Here is a 17,676-nt window from a genome sequence, read left to right as displayed (position 1 = left end):
TGTCAACACAAATGTGATGCCAATCTTGTTTAAAATGAACCTCCGATGAATCCGGGTTGCCCGCAAAGCGGGTAGTCAGCATGGCATTAGTCGACACTCAAAGCGGGCCTGGAAACCAAGGTACAAATTATAACTAAAAGCAAGCTATACCTGGTCAAGTAATATGTTGGAAGTCTTCAAATCACGGAATATGATTTGGTTCTCTGTACTGTGCAAAAAAGCAATGGCTTTAGCTATCCCAACCATGACTTTGACCCTCATTGACCATGAAAGTGTTTTTACTAATCCTTCTGCATATGTGACAATCTTTCAGTTGAATGTCTACTTAGTTGCATATATCTTATATATCTTATGGAATATTATTATGGTAAAAAAGAAGAAATATGTTTACGTTTCAGTATGTAATCATCTAGGCTTCCCTTGGGCATAAACTCGTAAACGAGGCATAGGTCATCATCTTGTGAGCAGTATCCCAACAATTTGACAAGATTTGGATGACTCAATTTTCCCAAAAATTCCACCTCAGCCTGCATTCATAATACCAATTAACAACTGAAGCAACTTTGTTACAATTTCGGTGTGACAAATGATGGCATATAAATTACCTTCCATTCTTCAAGTCCATGTAAACCATCTGGATCGAGCTTTTTAACAGCAACAGGTATCCCGGAACCAACCTTTGAAGGAACGTATGTTTCACGTTCAACCCACCCTTTGAAAACTTTTCCAAATGCTCCTTCTCCCAACACATTATCGTCACTGAAATTCCTAGTTGCATTTTTAAGTCCATCTAAACTGAATATTTTCAACGATGAATCTACAACTTTAGCTTCTTTAAGAGTATCTTCACCTTTTCCGTCCCTGTTAGAATGTATGCCGGAGAGAACCCATTTCTTTGGGCGTTCCTTCTTTTCAAATGGCTCTATGTCACCCACCGCAAATATTGTGATTAGTGACACAAATTTAACTTATCTACTTGTATGCAAAAGACGATGTATATTTTATCTCTAGCACTAGTAAATATAAGAAGTTATCAAAAAATAAAGAGTCAGATGTAGATGTGTCGATAGCCGCCACAGGAAATTAAACTATACCTGGCAAATGGGTCGGTTTGGGTAACGGGTCAAAACTAATTTGGGTTGAAATGGGTCATGGACCAAACAGGTTAAATTTTTAATTGGGTCCAAATGTGCAAGGTTGTGTCGGGCTGGGTAACGGGTCGAACGGGTTGAAACGGGTCATTGGTCAAATGAGTCCAAACAGGATATTTACTTTCACATGCAACTTTTTCATTTATGACTACGTTTTACGTTTAAATTTACGATTTACCATATATAAGAAAAATTAATATACACAATAAACGATATAACCATGTTTACTTTCATAAATGTTTGACGAATAAAACTTTTTATGCTTGACCCATTTAACCATTCACATAAACCATTAGAACTGTCCATGTAAAAAAAGAAGGAGGTAAAACCAACCCTCTGGCGGCCCCACACCAACCGGTCCCACGGCCAACATGTGAGAGGCAAATCGCGTAACTCATGCTTAAAGGGACATGGGGCTAGGAATTGATACCCATTTGACCCGTTCCTTTAAATTTGGTATAAGACCCAATAGGTTGTAGGTTGGAGGGAAACCCACTAAAACTTTTTTTAAGTTTTGGATTGCATTGCCATGGCTAATTTCTCTCAAGACCCAGTTGACCCGAAAACTTGACCTAATTGACCCAAATTTGAGATTATGGGTCTCAATTGCCAGATATAAATTAAACTGATAAGGCTTTTCCTATTCAGGCAAACCTAAGGAAGGCCACTACTTTTACTTAGATGTACGTGTTAAAGTAAGGGTTTTGTGTCCATCCATCCAACCCAATCCAGTCTGTTTCAACTCAACCTAATCCGATCCTTTTCACTCATAAAAGTAGTAGTAGTTATTCTTTTTACTAAGTTTTTAAACCAATTTTTCTAGGATTACATATGAAAAACAATATACAAAGTTTGACTTACCGGGTGATCTAACTGGGGTTTTGACCGGTAACATATTTCTCAGCATTCTTGAAAATGTTAACAACTTTCCAGACTTCACACCTTCTTCTTTATGGACAACAAAGAGTTCTCCTCTGTGTTGCAGTGCCAATGCTGTTTCAAGTGCTACTACGACCTCAGCCATAGTCGGTCGTTCATTAGGATGACCCTGTAAGCATTTAACACAAATTTCTACAAACGCTGTTAGACATTTAGGCATGATTTGGCCCATCACCCTAAAACAAGAACCCATCAAACTCGGGTCAATTATTTTGTTCAAGCGTCCTTCCTTAATGCTCCGTTGAGCCCAACCAACTAAACCAAGTTCATTGTCTCCAAGAGTTGGATCAACTGCAGGCCTCCCACACAAAACTTCCAATAAAACCACCCCAAATGAGTAAACATCAGACTTCCTTGTTAATCTACGCGTCATGAAATAATTAGGATCAAAATAACCAAACGAACCTTTAACATCTGTACTCACATGTGTACACGCCTGATCAACTGGACCGATTTTTGACACCCCAAAATCAGATAGCTTAGCTGCCTTATCATCATCCAACAATATATTCGAGCTTTTAACATCTCTATGTATTATACGGTGACGTGTTCCTGTCCCGGTGTGAAGATAATCTAACGCACGTGCAGCCCCGATGCATATTCTGAGACGCTCGACCCATGAAAGTGGTTGACCCTGATCATATTTACACGCTTTTTTATGCAGTCGTTCTGCGAGGTTTCCACCGGAGACATACTCGTACACAACCATCATCTCATCACCTTCGTTACAGTATCCGAAGAGCGAAACAAGGTGGCTGTGACGAAACTTAGAAAGCATACTAATTTCTGTACAGAATTCATCGACTCCCTGTTTCGATTTCGAATCCAACCGTTTGATTGCAACTGTCATTGTGACACCAACACGGTCAATAATACCTTTATAAACCTTACCAAATCCACCTTTTCCTATAATCATTGATTCATCGAAATCGTTGGTTGCCAACTGCATCTCAGCAAACGTAAATTGACGACATGAATGTTCGGTTGATAATGATAACCTTTTCAGCTTATTATTATTGTTACTTTTATCGTCATCGAGCCTTGTTTCGTTTAATTTCTTCAGCTTATAAACAACAACGTTTATCAGAACCATAACAAGTATCAAACCAGACACAACTTCTTGAACTTTTCCGGTCTATAATATTGACTTCGATCTTTGTGAAGTCCAAGAATCGGTCTGAAAACAACAGCAATCATGATATCGATTGTTGTTGCCGGAATAATCTAGAAAACTAACAACTGTGGATGATACGTTTTGCAGTAACATAAATAAAAAACAAAATCTAACAAAAGCAGCCATGAATGATTCAGGTCTCAGGATACAAGATTCTTCACATGAACAACAAGTCAACAACTAGTTGACTATTGACTATAGATAGAATAATATAAATAGAAGAATTGGTCAAATTGGTGTTGTTACACGTAGTACGGGTAGTTATTTTTGCTTATCCAAAACCTTAGAGAGAGAGAGAGTGTTTGAATATTTCAAGGTAGCATATAAGTATAGAATTTTTTTTTGAAATAGTAATATTTTTTTTTTGAAGTATTAAAATTTTTTTCTAAACAAATAAACGAGCTCATCCCAGAATTCTAAAAAAAAAAAAAAAAAAAAAATCCCCACGTGGCAAACCGGTGTTTCAAAGTCCGGTTTGCCATGTCACTCTGCCATGTGGACAAAGTAGATAGAAACCGGACTTTGGAACACCGATTTGGCCAAAACGGAGTTTGAAACTCCGGTTTTACTAGTTTTGTAAAGTTTTTTTCAAAATTTCTAGTTTTGTAAACATATTAAAAAATATTACTATTTCAAAAAAAAATTCTATAAGTATAAGTACAATTTAATATTTAGCAATTACTCCGTATTATCTAGTTGACACTTGGTTTTACCCATTCTAATATCAAGTTTGAACCGTTAATAATCCATCACAGTACCTCTTGATTTATAAAAACTGTCGTTTTCTTTTCGTCAAAAACAATATATTTTAATTAGCGAAAGTTAAAAAAAAATAATAATATTAGTCACGGGATAACCTAAGAAGCAATCAAAAGGCGAATATTCAGTATTTGATTTATTTGCAATCAGATTTGTAACTGGTGCGACTGTAAATCTGGGTTTTAGTATTGTTAACAGGGACTGTTTCTAACCGTGCCGGTGACGTCAAAAACAAGTGATGTACTTTTTGATGATGTGGTAAGGTCAAGAGATGAAAGTTAAATAAAGGGGAGTGTCAAATTTGAGGGTTAAATTTGTGAATGGGTGATGTGGTAAAATATTATTGGTAGTTGGGTATAAAATATATTAATTAATAATATAAAAAAAAACTTGAAAAAATCTGATTGGCTGAAAAAAAAAGTGACACACCCGTGAAATTTCCGACTGACGCCTCGGGCGTCAAATTTTGACGCCGCGTTAGAGGCGTCAAGGGAGTCAAACAGCTTGCCATGTGGGATGACGGAGATAAAGTGACGCTGGGTTGGAAACAGCATAAGAAGATTTATATAGTTACATATTTACTCATTCAACATTCAAGATTCTTAAATAAGCATAAATCATCTTTTTCATTGAATATTATTCGCCACAAAAAGTACGATCCACGTCAGCTACCGAGTTAGCCCTTTTAATTTTGACTCGCTAAAGTTCGATACCAACTGTGATCACATGTAACAACCTGCAGCCTTTAATGTCACACTTGAACGTAATTGCACAAACAGCAATATCCAGTTTCAAACACTTATCACAACTCCATGCACAAATCATTCACTACTCATTGCATCACCATAACTACTGGATTTCACTCCTCATCACTCACTGCACGCGCCTCCGTGCACCACCTCTATACGCCCGTCTCATATTTGATTCCGTACACCAACCCAATGTATATGTATACACCAACATGCTCAAGTTCTACTCCCAACTGGGAGCCGATAATGACGTCATCACCCTGTTCCATTCAATGCAGGTATCCCGTATCATCCCTGATGCGTTTGTTTATCCGATTTTGATAAAATCTTGCGGTCGAATAGCGGTCGAGCTGCATTGTCATGTATTGAAAATGGGACATGAGTGTGATTGTTATGTGCGTAATGCTGTTATGGATATGTATGCTAAGTATGGGTTTGTTGAGTTTGCACGCAAAGTGTTCGATGAAATGTCTGACAGGAAGGTAGCTGATTGGAACTCGATGATTTCTGGGTATTGGAGATATGGGAATGATGTTGAAGCTGAAAAGTTGTTTAATTTGATGCCTGAGAGAAATGTGATTACTTGGACTGCAATGGTTACGGGTTATTCTAAGGCACGAGATTTAGTTACTGCACGGAGGTTTTTTGATCTGATGCCGGAGAAAAACGTTGTTTCCTGGAACGCGATGTTATCTGGGTATTCACAGAATGAATATGCAGAAGAAACATTAGAATTGTTTAAAAAGATGTGTAGTGGTGGTGGTGTTCAACCTAATGAAACAACATGGGTTGCTGTTATTTCATCGTGTTCTATACGACGCGATCTTAAACTTGTGAATTCACTCGTGAAGATGATCAGTGAAAAGAAGAGTGTTAGATTGAACAAGTTTGTTAAAACTGCTTTACTCGACATATATGCAAAATGTGGGGATCTTGTGGCTGCTAGGAAGATATTTGATGAGTTGGGTATGTTTAAAAACGTTGTTGCGTGGAACGCGATGATATCTGCGTATGCACGTGTTGGTGATTTGAGTTCGGCTAGAATAGTTTTTGATAAGATGCCAACAAAGAATGTAGTTTCATGGAATTCATTGATTGCTGGTTATGCACAAAATGGTGAATCAACAATGGCGATTGAAGTTTTTAAAGGGATGACAACTTCGAAAGATGTTAAACCGGATGAAGTTACTATGGTGAGTGTGATATCTGCGTGTGGTCATTTAGGTGCTTTGGAGTTAGGAATATGGGCTTTAAAGTTCATAGATGAAAATCAAATTACTTTAAGCGTTTCGGGTTACAACGCTGTAATCTTTATGTACTCCAAATGCGGAAACATCCAAGACGCCAAACAGGTTTTTCATAATATGAAGACGAAAGATGTTATTTCCTTCAACACATTAATAACAGGATTTGCAGCTCATGGTGATGGATTTTCAGCCGTTGATTTATTTTATAAGATGAAAGAACATGGTTTTCAACCTGATAGAATAACTTATATTGGTGTTTTAACAGCTTGTAGCCATGCAGGACTATTAGAACAAGGTAGAAGGGTATTTGAGTCGATTAGTAACCCAGATGTGGATCATTATGCATGCATGATCGACTTGTTAGGTCGAGTGGGTCAACTTGATGAAGCGATGAATTTAATTGCAAACATGCCCATGGCCCCACATGCAGGAGTGTACGGTTCACTTTTAAACGCTAGTCGAATTCGTAGACGGATTGATATCGGGGAATTTGCAGCACGGGAGCTCATAAAAATTGAACCAGAAAATTCTGGGAATTATGTTTTGCTTTCGAATATGTACGCATCGTTGGGGAAATGGGGCGATGTTGAGAGAATTAGATGTGTAATGAAATTAACGGGTGTCAAAAAAATAACTGGATGGAGTTGGGTGGAGTTTAATGGAAAATTACATAAGTTTATAGTAGGTGACAAGTCGCATGAACGATCAAACGATATATATGAAATGTTGCTAGAATTAAGAAAGAAAATGAGGATGGCTGGTTATGTAGTTGATAAGGAGAGTGGTATTAGAGATGTTGAAGATGAAGAAAAGGAAGAAATGGTGGGGACTCATAGTGAGAAGTTAGCTGTTTCGTTTGCAATTCTTGTTAGTGAACCTGGGACTGTTATTAGAATTGTGAAAAACTTAAGGATCTGTTGGGATTGTCATGATGCTATGAAGATGATCTCAAAGTTGGAGAAAAGAGAGATAATTGTGAGGGATAACAACAGATTTCATTGTTTTATTGACGGTTTATGCTCTTGCAAAGATTACTGGTAACTTGTACATGGTGGCAAAATGGGCAGGTAGGCTGAATATGTGATTAGGCATTATATACATCTTCCGTCCAAAATTTATTTATTTTGCCCATTAAAACACACAGTTAAATAGAAGTGCACTTATTGCAGCTTTTACCAAGTATAATGACTTATTTGTATAGTCTGAAACACATACACTATGTATTCATGATCACTGATATACTGTTAGTTTCCCTTCTCCTGGTTCGTATTTGATCAAATTATAATCATGTTAAACTTTTGGTGCCTGTAAAATTAAGTTAATGGGGCCTCCTTTGTTTACAGTGATTGGGGATGTGTAGAGTTAGAAAGGTTAGCAAATGGATAACAATTAAAGCATAAACTAATGATAGATTGCTTGAACTGATTGACAAGCGCTTTAAAACATATTTCCCATATGATTGCTTGATCAATTCTGCCTAGATCTGTTGGTGATAATTGTAAATGTTTTTTTTTTTTTTTGCAGCAATGATCGATGGTTGCTTCGATACAAAGTACCCAGGTTGACAAACCGGAAACAATCCGATTTGGTCATGGATTGTACCGTACAGCATGCAAAGAAGCCCTTACAGCAAAATTAAAGGTCTGCTAACTTTCTTCTTTAGATTTTCATTTGTTTGACCTCAACAGTCAAATTGTTCATTTTACTGGTCATAGCCATTATGAGGGGTGAAATTGGTAATGGTAAATAACAAATGTAGCCAAAAAGGGAACATGTTGAATGGGTCAAGAGGGTTAAAAGTCTCCCTGAGAGTTTTTTTTTATGCATAAAAGTATAATATCTAGAAAGTATAATAAAAAAAACAAAGTTGGACTGTTATTGTTATAAGATATTTTCCGTTCTTATATTTTTACTACGCAAATTATTTAGAAGCAAATTTAACCCCTTCACTTATGAATGGGAGTATGGACGACTTGGGTTTTGTTTAAGCTCTATCGGGTCACACGGAGGAATATAAACTTAGCTAAAAAGAGAAGAGATCGTATGGTCCTAATAGGTTAAAAGTCTGTCGAAGTGTTTTTAAAGCTTAAAACTTGATTTGAGATGATATAATATTGGCCAAGAAGTGTTTTAGGTAAATTCAGCCCACCCCCTTTTTCAGTTCTTTCAACAATTACTAGTTCTGACCCGGGATCCAACCTGACTGAACCACCAACATGCCCATTTCGCCACATTTACAAATTATTAATAAAGATATAAAGCTAGACAAAATGTTCTATCAACCTATGCGGCTCACCTAACAGATCATGTGGCTGTTGTATGCTATAGAAATCAGAAGATCACAGAGCTTGAATCTAAAAAAAAGTCAAAGCCGAGTCTTCTTTTTACTCAATAAGATTCCAGATATAGAAGGTATACCTCTAAAGAAATTGCCCTGCCAATGGCGGGATTTGGGCCACTGTTGGTGTTGCACCATTGAAGGACTTGAAGAAGCAACCAAATATTTTTTAAGTCTTTCGTAGAACCGGTGAAGGTGGGTATGTTCAAGTCTACAAGTGTCATTTAGACCACACAACTGTTTCCGTTTAAGTTCTTAGACCCGATGCTACTCAAGGGAGATGAGTGATGACAGTAGTTATAACAAGAAGTCCAGAATACGGCTGCTTAGCTATATAAATACATGCATAATGGAAGCTTAGAAGATGGTATTACAGGAAAGAACAGAATACCACCACTTTCATGGTAACATTGGTTCAGAACAGCATCTAAGATTTGCAGCGGATTGCTTTTCCTCCATTGAACCAACGGCCAAACCGATTGTGTCCTACAACCTCAAACTCGCTAACATTTTACCTTGGCCGTAACTTTGCTAGTAAAATACTCCGCTGACGTAGGGTTAGCCATGTTGGTATTAGCTTCGGTTCAAGATTCACTAACTCGATACCATATGACTTCTGCAGTAGGCACATTTTATAGATTCTGAGTACCAGCTAAACAGGAATGCTTGGTGTAAAGTCGGATGTTTTTCCTTTAGGGTTATGTTTTTACAGTTAATAACAGCTAAACCACTAATGGGTTTGAAATGTCGAATCGATAGCGATATTAAGAAAGAAACTTTTGCTGAGATATGGATTCGCGAGTGCCCAGTACTCTTTTTTTTTGGGCAAAGTACTCTCTTTTTGTGCAGAGCTAAGACGTAAAGATAGACTGGATCTTGGTAAAGTTATTATGCCTTGACTCAAAACTCAAAAGATTAAGATTATTTGCTGACATTAGTATGAATGACTCCATTTATGCTTCATCTCCGTCGCTAGCCAATTTCAGCTCACTCGAGTTTTGGCGTTTGTAACGATTCAATAATGATTTCATATATACTAATTTGGTCCGCAGACACAAAAATGATGTTACCAATCTGCTCAGTGCTAATCTAATGTAAACTTTTTGTGTTTCTAATTTAATTTAATAAATCAATAATTTGAGTAACTAGAAACTTTGCTAACCAATTACGGATTGATTCTTAAACTCCCTTTTGCAATTCAAAGATCATCATACCCTGTAATGTATTACAACTTAAACAAATTTATCAAAGAAACATTGATCTAATGATATCGATATCGAAGTGATCTTTCTAACCATAAGATTGGGGTTTAAGTATTGGGATGAAATAATTATATATATTCGTGGATTAATTCGTGTTAGTGAATGTTTGAGTTGTAATTTTTGTAAAACAATAAACATAATTACTAGAACTTCACATCTAATTAAAACATAAGGGAACAATCTAGTTCTCTAATTTAGCTATCCCGCACACGAAATGTGTGAATATTTTTACTCGGCGTTGGGCGTATTATGACCCGTTCGCTGCATATTTGAGGTTTGAAGCTAATGAAATTTGAACATGAAACTTATTTTAACAATTATCAGTTAAGGTGACTTTCAAACTTCTACTTAAAAGATGGTACATCATTAATTGTGTTCTATAAGAAACAACTCGTTAAACTTCTACTCTTCTAGTTAAATTTTATTTTGAGGGCTTGTATTATTATCATATCATATGATGATTATCATATCATATCATATATTATATTATATTACTAGTGGTTTATAGCTCGCGACATCATGAATTAATACTAATAAATTAAATGATAATGATAATAATAACAATTATTATTATTTAGCTACAATTTAAAATTTATAATTTATTAGAAATGAGACGGAAATTAATCTGGAGATAAACAAATACAGTAACTAATTAAGATGGATGTCTCCATAATTAATTAAAAAACAAATAATGTTGTAGTTATAATTCTAATTAGTGATTAAAATTCATATCAATAGTAAAAATTTAAAGACAAAATTGCTGAAATAGGCCATGTGGTTTGTACCAAAATGCTGATTTAGTCCTCATGGTTTTTTTATGGATTTCATCCTCGTGGTTTGCAAATAGTGCTGATTTCGTCCCTCTGACTGACGGACGTTAAAAAAGTCCGTTAACTCTAGTCACATGCCACTCACATGAGGGTAAATTCGTCATTTTCATTATTATTTTTTTCCTTTTATCTTTTAATTTTATCACTTGTATATATTCATCTTCCCCAAATCAACACCCTTTAAACCCTAAAAATTAAAATTAAGTTAAAATCACTAGATCCATTAAGTAAATTCAAATCACTTCAATAAAAATAAAAATAGAACCTGGTATGTATTTAAAGATTAAAACCCAACAACCATAGTTCTACTTGTCTTTCTTTTCATCTAATTTTTTTTCCTAATTCAATCAATAACATTAATAAACAATTAAACATGAAAATAAACCCATTAAACAAAGTACATTTGAGGTGCTGTTACTCTAATTTAAGAAACCCACTTATATAACACGATCTGTAGTGGTATCTCATTTTTTCACCCTTTTTTCTTTCATCTACTATCCAGATCTCAAACCTAAAAGATCAAGTGTGACGACCCGGAAATTTCCGACCAAATTTAAACTTAATCTTTATATGATTTCGACACGATAAGCAAAGTCTGTAATATTGAGTCTCTAAATTTTTGAACTATTTCATGAATTCATTTGACTTTTAACTATTACCGACGATTCACGAACAATTGTGTGTGTGTGTGTGTGTGTGTATATATATATATATATATATATATATATATATATATATATATATAAATAATTATAAACAAAAGTATACATAATAATTTGAAATAATAAAACACAATTTAAACATTTAAAATTTAAATTGTAAACTATTACACAGAATAATTCAGTTCTATTAAAATGAATACATATATAATTTCTATACTTAATTAATGATTATATGTATAGTGTAATATAATTAAAATGTATAATTAATAAATATTCAATATATATATATATATATATATATATATATATATATATATATATATATATATATATATATATATATATATATATATATATATATATATATATATATATATATATATATATATATATATATAGTGGTAGGATCAAGAGGGAAGTAACCATTCAGGGGGAAGCGGGGGAAGCAAAAACATTTTTTTTTTCGTTTTTTGAAAAAACTTTGTTCACGAACATTATAGATGAGATGAAAATATGAACATTTAGTAGAGACACTTTGTGATAAATGTTTTTATTTTGGCGGGAAAACGCTCGAAGAAGTAATATATAACAATTATCGTGTTTTTCGAGCGTATTTTGAGGTTTTAGCTATTGGGGTTTAGATATTAGGGTTTATAGGGTTTAGATATTAGGGTTTAGAAATTTAGGGTTTAGGGTTTAGATTTAGGATTTAGATTGAGTTTTTAACACGAACGGTTTAGAGTTTAAGGTTTAGGGTTTCGGGTTTAGGGTTTAGAGTTTTGGGTTTGGTGTTTTGGGTTTATTCTATAAACCCAAAACACCAAACCCTAAACTCTAAATCGGGCTAAATTTTACTTCACAAAACATGAAGAAAAAAAAATGTTCATATTCTTCACGAACAATATTATCTTGAATGTTAGTTTTGTCGATCGTTTTCCCGCATAAATAATAACATTCGTCACGAAGTGTCTCTTCTAAATGTTCATATTTTTGTGTGATCTTGATGCCAAAAAAAAAAATTTCAAAAAAAAAAATTTCAAAAAAATTTTTTTGCTTCCCCCCGCTTCCCCCCGATTGGTTACTTCCCCATTGATCCTGCCCATATATATATATATATATATATATATATATATATATATATATATATATATATATATATATATATATATTATAATTAATGAGTTGTAATATTAATATATATAATTACAAGATTTAAATATAATTATTATATTAATATTATTCTTATTACTTTCATTATTATTATTAAAATAAATATCAATATTAATAGTAATATCAGTATTATTAATAATATATAGATATGAAATTTGATATATTTAAATTATTATTACTAACATTATTGTCATCATTATTATTATCATTATTATTATTATAACTAGTAGTAAAAATTATAATTTTATTTATTATGATTAATATTAGTATTATTATTAAATATTATTATTACCATTATCATTAAAAATTATTATTATTATTATAGTTATCATAAAAATAAATACAATTTATTATTATATTCATTAATAATATTATTACTATCATTTTTATAGTTATTATCATCATTTTATTAATTTGTATTAAACCTAGCTTTTCATTAAAAGTTCCATTTTATTTATTATTCTTATTATATCAGTATTTTTTATTACTTTGATATTATTATTATTAATATTAATATTAATATTATTATTATAGTAAGTATTTTGTTATTATTAAAGATGTTAACAGCTTTTTATTATTACTGATACTTAATATAATAAATTAGATGAGAACAAGATTTTTAGATATCATATCAGATAATTGGACGAATTCTTTTAGCCATCACCATCGGGCTTTATTTTTTTTGTTTTTCTTGTTTGTTTCATCCTCTGCTCGATACTTCTTGTCGACACCATAATTTTCTATAAAAATCGAGCATCTCAAATTGTTGAAAGGATATTCAATCTTCCACCATATTCATCAAACATACATTGCTATCATCTGCTTTTAATTTATGAAATTAAACAGAATTTTTTTTTATAAAAAAAAAAACTCGGACACCCTGTACTTGTATCAATTATTCAAAAGCTTGAAATCGAATGAATTCCCAAAATGTATTAATGCAGAGTTCTTAGAAATCATCCATACAAACTATCTGTAAGTTTCCATTACTTAATTTCTCAAATTGCTCATGAATTTTGAAGTCAAACTTTCAAAAATTAAAAGTCAAACATGTGTTCTTCAATCAAATTGAAGTTTTATAGATCGTTTTTGTTGAAATTAATGATTGAGAAAGTTTATAGGAGTCATTTGAAACACAATTCATGTTATAAGTATTATCTAAAACGCTCGTGAATTCAAAATCAAATGTTGAGTTCATATATTTTTTTTTCGCGAACAACTTCTGTTCTTCTTTTTATTAGTAATTTTTTTTTTCATTTTCTTTGTTTGTTAATCCAAGACAAACACAATTTTGGTCGATTCTATTCCAATACCATGTCTTAATTCGAAATTGTAATTCTCGATTTTAATTGTTTTAGTCACAGTCAGTTTTAATGAAGAAGATGAAGAAGGAAATGGAAACAGTTTATTACGGGTTATAAGTAATTTTGTGGGGTTTAATTCCAGAAATTGGGCAACAGCCCAACGGTTAAGCGTGTTTACGGGTTAACGAGTGGTCACGGGTTCGAGTCTGGTTCGCGACAATATTTTTTTAAAGCTTCTTTTGAGGTAGTTTTCATATCAAAATTTTTATTATTAATATTATTGTTATTATTATTGGAATTATAATTATTATCATTATTATTATTATGATTTTAATTATTATTATTATTATTAGTATTATAACTATTATTAATATTATTATTACTAATAAAAGTATATACTATCAAATATTATTATTACTAATATTATAGTTACAATTATAACTATTATTATTATTATTATTATTATTATTATTATTATTATTATTATTATTATTATTATTATTATTATTATTATTATAATAATTAAGTATTAGTAAGTATTATCATCATTGATAGCATTATTATTAAGTATGATGAGTATTAAGGTTATTATTATGATTATCATTATTATTATTGATTATTGTTATTGCTACAAGTATTAGTATTAGTATTATTACTAGTATTCTAATTATAATTGGTAATATAATTATTATTATTATCATAGTTATCATTATCATGACTATTACTATTATTATTATCATCATAAGTATTATAATTATTACTATTTTTATTATTAGTATTACTAATATATGTATTATTATTATTAATAAAAGGAGTAGGATTATTATTATTATTATTATTATTATTATTATTATTATTATTATTATTATTATTATTATTATTATTATTATTATTATTATTATTATTATTACTACTACTATTATTATTATTATTATTATCATCATCCTTAAAAGTATTAAAATCATCATTGGTATTAAAATTATTATTTTAATAATATTACCTTTATTAGTAATATTAAGTATTATAATCATTTTTACCATTATTAATATTATTTTAGCATTATTATAAAAATCATCTTAACAAACATATAATACATATATAAAAATATATTTAATACTTATAACAAAACAAAAGTTTATATAAATGAATATATATATACATATATATATATATATATATATATATATATATATATATATATATATATAAATGATATAACTAATAAATTTATATATATATAAATTTATTCGATTTCAATTATGTGTGTTAATGTATATACAAATGGTATAGGTTCGTGAATCCAAGGCCAACCCTGCATTGTTCAATATTGTCATATGTATTTTTACTACGAAATACAGTATAGTGAGTTCATTTGATTCCCTTTTACTCTTTAAATTTCTGGGACTGAGAATACATGCGCTGTTTTTATAACTGTTTTATTAAATGCTTTTGAGATATATTTTTGAACTGAGAATACATGAACTGTTTTTTTATAAATGATTAACGAAATAGACACAAGTATTCAAAACTACATTCTATGATAGAATTATTTGGATTCAGAGGTTCGATTTCTATAAAGATTGTATTATCGACCATCGGGGAGATAATTTTGCATTGCACGACGCATTAGCTACCGAAATTGTTCGATTTAGTAGTCAGTAATGGTGAGATGATTTTGCATTGCACGACGCATTAGCTACCGTTTTAGCTACCCTCGGTGAGATGATTTTGCATTGCACGACGCATTAGCTACCGAAATGGTTCGATTTAGTAGTTAGTAATGGTGAGATGATTTTTCATTGCACGACGCATTAGCTACCGTTTTAGCTACCCTTGGTGAGAAATTTTTGCATTGCACGATGCATTAGCTACCATTGTAAAATTATTTACGGTGAGAAATTTTTGCATTGCACGATGCATTAGCTACCGTTATTGAAATTATATTGTATTAACTACCACGGTGAGATGAGTTTGCATTGCACGACGCATTAGCTACCGCTGGTGAGTTGTTTTGAAATGTTCCGGTGTTCTTCATATGAATGATTTTATAGCAGGAGTAGACCTGCACAGATTGTTTTCTAAATATGAGTATCTTGTGGTCTATTATATTATTGGAAATGATTATTTATGATAAACTAATGAACTCACCAATCTTTTGGTTGACACTTTAAAGCATGTTTATTCTCAGGTATGAAAGAAATCTTCCGCTGTGCATTTGCTCATTTTAGAGATATTACTTGGAGTCATTCATGACATATTTCAAAAGACATTGCATTCGAGTCGTTGAGTTCAACAAGACTATTATTAAGTCAATTATAGATTGGATATATTCTGAAATGGTATGCATGCCTGTCAACTTTAAATGTGATGAAAGTTTGTCTTTTAAAAACGAATGCAATGTTTGTAAAATGTATCATATAGAGGTCAAAACCTTGCGATGTAATCAACTATTGTGAATCGTTTATAATCGATATGAACAGGTCATTTCAGTTGGTATCAGAGCGGTAGTCTTAGCGAACCAGGTCTGCATTAGTGTGTCTAACTGATGGTCGTTAGGATGCATTAGCGAGTCTGGACTTCGATTGTAGTGACCCGAACTTTTCCATGTTTATATATATTAAATGAAGTTGATATTTACATGATTAAATGTTTCCAACATGTTAAGCAATCAAACTTGTTAAGACTTGATTAATTGAAATAGGCTTCATGTAGACAATTGACCACCCAAGTTGACCGGGGTCCAAGGGGCAGAGCCCCTGGCTGGGATCGAGCTGCCAGGTCAGCTCAGAATTTTTTTTGTTTGGGTTAATATCGCTTTATTAAAAATGTGTTAAAATTTGATTTAAAGCTTTCAACAACATTAAATGAGATCGTTAACTTAAAGCTTTCAAAAACAACACTTATATGTAACGACTAACGATGACTTAACGACTCAGTTAAAATGAATATACATGTAGTGTATTAAGATGTATTAGTACACTTTTGAAAGACTTCAAGACACATATCAAAGTAATTCTACTTAGAAAAAATGCTTACAATTACATTTCCATTCATTTTCATCAACAATTCTACTCGTAGTCATTCAGTATTCGTATCCGTATTATACACAGCTTCTAGACGTACTTACTATGAGTTTATACCAATAGAAACTAGCATGGGATTCCACTCTTGATTATGTCATGCATGACTAATCAAATTTAACTTCTACCATGAACTAGTCAACTAACTAGAACTCCTTTTAACTCCACTCACCACTCATCATTCACCACTCACCAATCAATTCATTTTACTTCCAATTCTCTTTCTAATTCTCTCTCAACACCTACACACACTTATTAATGAATTTTTCCAGTAAACTAATCATCATATTCATCAAAAATTACTTCAAGAATCAAGCTATAATCATCATAGGAAGAACACTTCAAGAACACTTCAAAAATCCTTTCAAGTTTACTAGTTTACTTCCAAGATTTCTAATCCATTCCAAGTAATCATCTAAGATCAAGAAGCCTTTGTTATTTATCGTAGGTTATCTTTCTTATTCAAGGTAATACTCATATTCAAACTTTGATTTGATTTCTATAACTATAAACTATCTTAATTCGAGTAAAAATCTTACTTGAACTTGTTTTTGTGTCATGATCCTACTTCAAGAACTTTCAAGCCATCCAAGATCCTTTAAAGCTAGATCATTTCTTGTCACTTCCAGTAGTTTTACCTACTAAATTTGAGGTAGTAATGATGTTCATAACATCATTCGATTAATATATATAACTATCTTATTCGAAGATTTAAACTTGTAATCACTAGAACATAGTTTAGTATATTCTAAACTTGTTCGCAAACAAAGTTAATCCTTCTAACTTAACTTTTAAAATCAACTAAACACATGTTCTATATCTATATGATATGCTAACTTAATGATTTAAAACCTGGAAACACGAAGAACACCGTAAAACCGGATATACGCCGTCGTAGTAAAACCGGAGGCTGTTTTGGTTTGGATAATTAAAAACTATGATAAACTTTGATTTAAAAGCTATTCTTCTGGGAAAATGATTTTTATTATGAACATGAAACTATATCAAAAA

At 31.9% G+C, this 17,676-nt stretch overlaps 2 protein-coding genes across 4 annotated transcripts; one reads left to right on the top strand and one right to left on the bottom strand.

Annotated features, from left to right (window-relative positions):
- Window positions 1-127: 127 nt before the first annotated feature.
- On the bottom strand, window positions 128-3,511 carry LOC139847090 (probable serine/threonine-protein kinase PBL7). The gene is made up of 4 exons (XM_071836697.1): window positions 2,013-3,511; window positions 606-922; window positions 392-527; window positions 128-290 (listed from the first exon to the last, which is right to left on the bottom strand). The coding sequence occupies exons 1-4, from the start codon at window positions 3,181-3,183 to the stop codon at window positions 145-147; spliced, it is 1,770 nt and encodes a 589-aa protein (XP_071692798.1). The 5' UTR covers window positions 3,184-3,511; the 3' UTR covers window positions 128-144.
- Window positions 3,512-4,727: 1,216 nt separating this feature from the next.
- LOC139847467 (pentatricopeptide repeat-containing protein At1g14470) lies at window positions 4,728-9,396 on the top strand. 3 transcript variants are annotated; one of them, XR_011759517.1, is made up of 3 exons: window positions 4,728-7,086; window positions 7,544-7,660; window positions 8,348-8,364. XR_011759517.1 is itself a non-coding variant. In XM_071837136.1 (3 exons), exons 1-2 carry the CDS (start codon window positions 4,772-4,774, stop codon window positions 7,656-7,658), a joined length of 2,400 nt encoding a protein of 799 aa, XP_071693237.1. In that variant the 5' UTR covers window positions 4,728-4,771; the 3' UTR covers window positions 7,659-7,660; window positions 8,348-9,396. The 3 variants fall into 3 exon arrangements, 2 of the variants coding, with proteins under 2 accessions (XP_071693237.1, XP_071693238.1); XM_071837136.1 differs by having other exon boundaries at window positions 4,728-7,056; window positions 8,348-9,396; XM_071837137.1 differs by lacking the exon at window positions 8,348-8,364 and having other exon boundaries at window positions 7,544-7,670.
- The last annotated feature ends 8,280 nt before the right edge of the window (window positions 9,397-17,676 follow it).

The sequence above is a fragment of the Rutidosis leptorrhynchoides genome, chromosome 5, assembly GCF_046630445.1.
Source record: "Rutidosis leptorrhynchoides isolate AG116_Rl617_1_P2 chromosome 5, CSIRO_AGI_Rlap_v1, whole genome shotgun sequence".
Taxonomy (NCBI): Eukaryota; Viridiplantae; Streptophyta; class Magnoliopsida; order Asterales; family Asteraceae; genus Rutidosis; species Rutidosis leptorrhynchoides.
The sequence above is the reverse complement of the archived record's forward strand: the minus strand, read 5'-3'. Positions and strand labels throughout refer to the sequence as shown.